Source organism: Vipera berus (assembly GCF_964194415.1).
Source record: "Vipera berus genome assembly, chromosome: 6".
Taxonomy (NCBI): Eukaryota; Metazoa; Chordata; class Lepidosauria; order Squamata; family Viperidae; genus Vipera; species Vipera berus.
Genome location: NC_138208.1, coordinates 7,364,938 through 7,370,937, shown reverse-complemented (window position 1 = coordinate 7,370,937; position 6,000 = coordinate 7,364,938). Strand labels below are relative to the sequence as shown.

The window sequence follows — 6,000 nt, the reverse complement described above, 5'->3', positions numbered from 1 at the left end:
AAATTCAGGCATTTGGTACTGGGCATCCTATGTATGATGGTTGCAGCATCCAAGGGTCATGTGATCCTGGGATCCTTTCCAGCTGGCTTCCCATAATAAAGCTCATTAAGGAAGCCAGATTCGCTGAACAAATGCGCGATTCACTTAACAACTGCAGTAATTTGTTCCAACCTGTGGCTAAACAGGTTATCAAATTGGGTGAGACTCTCTCAACTGCCTTTTCCTAGCCATGGAAATTCTAGCCCAGGGGTAGGCAACCTTGGCTCTTTTATGACTCATGGACTTCAACTCCTGGCTCAGGAATTCTCGGAGTTGAAGTCCACGAGTCATAAAAGAGCCAAGGTTGTCTACCCCCAGTTGTCATCATCAGTCAAGGACTACTTGCCCTCATGAAGTTCAGGGGACAAAGTAGCAAGCCATTTGATGGTGGCCATCTGAGAGTTATGAGTGATCCCACGCTTCCTTGCATTTCACAAATAGAGTCATTAAAGTCATTTCATTTGAACTCCTTTGGCATTTAGTTGTTCGCTGTGCCTCATTATGCTATGTAGATCCCTCTTTTCCTTTGGTTTGTCTAATATATCTTTCATAGTTTACACACACACACACACACACACACACACACACACACACACACACAATAAATTTGGATTGCTGACAAAGAATTAAAGGGAGACTGATATAGCTATTTTATAAAGCCAGTTTGGTCTAGTGGTGAAGGCACCAGGCTAAAAGTTAGGACACCCTGAGTTCTAGTCCTTCCTAAGGCCTGAAAGCCATCTGGGTGATTTGGGGCCAATCACAAGGAGATGTTGAATTCTAGTCCCGCCTTAGCCATGAAAACTAACTGGATAGCTTTGGGCCAATCATAGGAGACTGTGAGTTCTAGTCCCACCTTAGCCATGAAAGCCAGCTAGGTGATTTTGGGCCAATCAGAGGAGACTGTGAGTTCTCATCTCGCCTTAGTCATGAAAGCCAGCTGGATGGATTTGGGCCAATCACAGAAGACAATGAGTTCTAGTCCCGCCTTAGCCATATAAGTGACCTTGGGTCTATCCCTCTCTTTCTCAGTCCAGCCCACCTCACAGGGTGGTTGTTGTGAGGAAAACAGTTGGTGGAAGAATATTGGATGCGTTCACCACCTTGAGTTATTTGTAAAAACTAATAACAGTGGGATACAAGCAAATAAAAATAAATAAAATCCTCATCTATTAAGAGTTAGACCTCGGACAGAAAATAAATATTTAAAAAGCATCTTGGGCAGTTTCTGGTTACGAACATGTGAAATGGAATTATTTCTGTCAATGTTGCCAAAGCCCATACTACTATAAATTGAAATAATTTTACTAGCTGTGTAGCTGTGTGTGTGTGTGTGTATGCACGCTTGCTATTGTTGTTTTAACACATTCACTTTTCGGCAGAATCGAGTTAGTGACACCGTTATCAAGCACGTTTTCTTCCTTATTGTGGGAGAAACGCAGCAGTTTGCCAGACATACGTTAGCACATTTATCATCCTCTTATTATTATTTTTCCCCCCTCAGGGATTTGAGAGAGAACTATTGCCGAAATCCAGACGGAGCTGAGGTGCCCTGGTGTTTTACGACTAATCCAAATATTCGGATTGGAGATTGTTCCCAAATCCCGAAATGCAACACATCCACTGAAAAAGGTAACACCTGCTACCTAGATAAGGAAAGTTTAAAATAATATACCAAGGATTGTGATAATCTGCCCTGAAGTGATCCTTAAGACTTGGAACGTGATAGAGATCTGGTTAAGTATGATGGCTTGTAGGAAAAAGGTACATAATATTGTAGCTAAGCTGACGCATTCACAAAAATCCGTTGTGTTTTTGACAATGTGTTGCTTCTTGGCAGATGCTTCAGTATTTGATATGTTATACAAAAAAGATACATGATGCCAGAAAATGGCTAGAAACTAATCAAGGAGAGAAGCAACCTGGAATTAAGGAGAAACTTCCTAACAGTGAGGACAATTAACCAGTGGAACAGCTTTGCTTTCAGAGGTTGTGGGTGCTCCATCACTGGAGGTTTTTAAGGAGAAACTAAACAGTTACTTATCTGAAATGGCATAGGTTCTCCTGCTTGAGCTGGGGGCTGGACTAGAAGACCTCCAAGGTCCCTTCCAGCTCTATTCTATTCTAAAAGACACTGACACCCTAGAAAGAGTGCAGAGAGGAGCAACAAAGATCATAAAGGGTCTAGAGCTGAATCATACGATGAATGATTCCAGGAGCTGGGAATATTTTGTGGGATACTGAATGGTCTCTGATATTCGTGGTTTTCTTTCGGACATTTCATGACCCAACTAGGAAACACCATCAGTGCTAGAAGGGGGTGGGGTTTGGTCTTGGTTAATATACCAGTGTCATGTTGGTGGTTCTTGGTGATTCCTTAATTAGGCTGTTGTTTATTGTTTGATAAGGGACGCGGTGGCTCAGTGGGTTAGGACTCTGAGCTTGTCGATCTGAAGGTCGGCAGTTTGGCGGGTCGAATCCCGAGTGCCGCGTAACAGAGTTAGCGCCGGTTACTCGTCCCAGCTTCTGCCAACCTAGCAGTTCGAAAGCACATAAAAATGCAAGTAGAAAAATAGGGACTACTATGGTGGGAAGGTAACAGCATTCCGTGCGCCTTTGGCATCTAGTCATGCCACGGAGACGTCCTCGGAAAAGCGGAGATGAGCACCTAGAGTCAGAAACGACTAGCTCGCATGTGCGGGGGAACCTTTACCTTTACCTATTGTTTGATAGTTTGTCTGTATTGCTAGTTCCTTAATTCAGGTATTGTTTACTGATGGACTGTTGGTCTAGCGTTAATTTTGATATTCACCTCCTTTTCTGGACCTCTGCTTATCTATATTTTGTGTCGGAGGAATGTGTTTCTGATTCTCGATCACTTAATAAGTAGTAGATTACAAATGGCTTTGCTTTCTACTAAACATTTTTCTCTTGGTTTCATTGATCCTCAGCTGGCTGGAAATAAACGTAATAGTCCTCTGATAAAATCTGTGATCTATACAGCCCTGCTGGAAAATTTTAGAGACTGCTACTAGATGTAGAATGACAGGGATAAATGTCAGGAATTTAGCAAATGGTTCAGTAGATGCTGTAATTGTTCCGCCTGAGAGACTCAGCAAGATGCCATCAAAGGTTATCTTGGTTTAACTGTTATCAGAAAGCTACCGTGGTGAGAATTGCACAGAAGACTTTTACAAGCTCCTATAGCTGTAGGTTATCCTGAGAAATTTACTCTGTGTCAATGTGAATGTATACATCTCTTGTTCTTGTTCTAACCACTCAGTCATGTCTGACTCTAGCTGACTTTATAAGCAAGTTTTCTGTATGCATATATTTCTATATATCTAAATATTATGGAAGAGGGAAATTGCAATATATTTGACAAGCAATGTCCATCAACAATTGAATGGCAGGAAGGGTGTTGTGACTCAGGGCCAGCCGGTGGGTCCGACAGCCGGGTCCGATGTATCGGAGGACTCAGATGTGGGGGAGGAGGGAAACGAACCGGCTGATGATGATTTGGAGGCTTTGCAGAGTCCTCAGCCGGGGACCTCTTCTCAGCTGTGTGAGCCCGAGAGTGCGGAGGATGATGACCCACAGCTGGCCCTGTTCAAGGACGCCCGACGTAGGAGGCAGACGAGCAGGGACAAACAAAGAAAGACTATGGGACTCCTCGGGAGGAGGCACAGGGAGACCACGCCCTGAGCTCTCTATAAAAGAAGTGTTTGGGGAGGGGCTAGTTGCTGAAAGCAACTTTTTCGTTTGAGAAGACAAGCTCTTGTGTTTTGTTATCTGCGTAATTAAACCTTGGCAGAAGCCTTTTAGCCTTGGACGCTTTCCAGACTCGTCTCTTAATTAGGGGTTGGGAGAAGAGGGCTGGTTCAGAACAGTTTGCTTTCAGCCACCCACCCCTTAATACTACGATGGAGCAGCTTCTTGCCGAGAATGCCCAGCTCAACCAGCAACTCACCTTGCTGGCCACTCAGGTGGCACAACTGCAGGCTCAGGTACATGCTGCCCCCCCACCCAGGAGGAAATGTCAGTTAGCTATGCCGGATAAGTTTGCTGGTAAACCAGAACTGTTTCCTGCCTTCCTGGGACAATGCCAGCTTTATATCAGCGTGAGAGCAGCTGATTTCCCCACTGACCGTGATAAGGTGGGATTCGTGTTGAGCCTTCTGTCGGGAGATGCAGCTCGTTGGGGCACGCCTCTGTTGGCACAGCCTAGCCCTTTGTTGGATAACTTTGGGGGGTTTTGTGACCATATGCGCCTCATGTACGAGGACCCGATTAAGGCGCAGACCGCCACCCGACGTCTGAAAGCTTTGAGGCAGGGTCAGCGCCCCCTACAGGCCTATATCAGCGATTTCCGGCTGCTTAGCCAGGATTCCGCCTGGAATGAGGCTGCGCTCGTGGATGCCTTTCAGGATGGCTTGTCAGAGGAGATGTTGGATGAGCTGGCCCGCGTGGACATTCCCTCAGATCTGAATGGGCTGATCCATCTTTGTCTGCGGATCGATGCCCGGCTGCAGCAGCGTAAGAGTCGCCGTGCCACCCCACAGACCCCTGCCGCCCCTGTTGTGCGTGAGCCCCCAGTCCAGAGGGAGGAGCCAATGGAGCTGGGTGCCGCCAGGTCCCGTCTATCGGTGACGGAAATGGACAGACGACGATCGGGGGGGTTGTGTTTTTACTGTGGGGACCCTGGACATTTGGCTGCTTCTTGCCCAAAGAAGCGTCAGCGGGCGTCAGTGACCAAGCCAGCTCCGAGAAAGTCCCCTGCTTTGCTATCGGGAAACGGTCCGAGCCCGATCTAGACGGTGTGAAAGATCGGGCGACCCACAACGATCACGCCGAGCGACGCCGTTCCGACGGTGCCTGTGAACCTCCACGGCATTTGATTTTGGAGGCACGACTGATCCTTCCTGGCAAGCCAGAGGGGATTCCGGTCCATGCCTTAATTGACTCTGGGGCTACCACTAACTTTATGGATTCGGCCTTTGTGGCCAAATGGGCTGTTCCCCAGTGTCCGGTGGATCCGCCCATGCTTGTGGAGACCATCGATGGTCGAGTGCTCCTGTCCGGGCCTATCACGGCCGCCACGCAACCCGTGTGTATGGCCATCAGTACCCATGTGGAGGCCATTCAGTTTTACGTCACTTCGGATCTGCACTTCCCCGTGGTCTTGGGACTGGCGTGGCTCCGGGCGCATGATCCACAGATCTATTGGTCTCAGAACTTGGTCACCTTCCCAAGTTTGCAGTGCGTGGACCACACCCGCCATATCTGTGCCGGCCAGGTGGAGGGTTCCTCAGGGGTTTCCTTGCCTCCCGTACTGTCCGACTTTGCTGACGTGTTCAGCGAGTCAGAGGCGGACCAATTACCCCCGCACAGGCCCTACGACTGCTCCATTGACCTAGTCCCTGATGCGCCTCTCCCAGTGGGGCGTTTGTACTCCATGTCGGAGCCCGAGTTGGCCGCATTGCGGGACTTCCTGACAAAGAACTTGGCTCGTGGATTCATCCGGCCCTCGTCCTCGCCAGTGTCTGCGCCCGTGCTCTTCGTCAAAAAGAAGTCGGGCGAGTTACGGCTTTGCTGTGACTACCGGAAACTCAACGCTATCACGGTGCGTAACCGCTACCCGCTGCCCCTCATCCCCGAGCTCTTGGACCGACTCCGGGAGGCTAAGATCTTCACGAAACTGGACCTGCGTGGAGCTTACAACCTCGTCAGGGTTCGGCCGGGTGATGAGTGGAAGACAGCGTTTGGTACTCGCTATGGACATTTCGAGTACACGGTGATGCCGTTTGGCCTGACCAACGCCCCCGCTGTGTTTCAGCATTTTATGAACGACATCTTTCGGGATCTGTTGGACCAGTTTGTTGTGATTTACCTGGACGACATCCTGATTTACTCCCCGTCGCGTGAAGCGCATCATCAGCATCTCCGTCAGGTCCTGCAGCG

At 48.5% G+C, this 6,000-nt stretch overlaps 1 protein-coding gene across 1 annotated transcript in view; it reads left to right on the top strand.

The window, feature by feature from the left end:
- HGF (hepatocyte growth factor) overlaps positions 1-6,000 on the top strand; it is a gene marked incomplete at its 5' end in the record, with an annotated part of 65,061 nt that overhangs the window by 35,853 nt on the left and 23,208 nt on the right. The window contains one exon of the mRNA XM_081331939.1: positions 1,544-1,671. Within this exon, the coding sequence (XP_081188065.1) occupies positions 1,544-1,671 (128 nt within the window). The remainder of the gene's footprint in view (positions 1-1,543; positions 1,672-6,000) is intronic.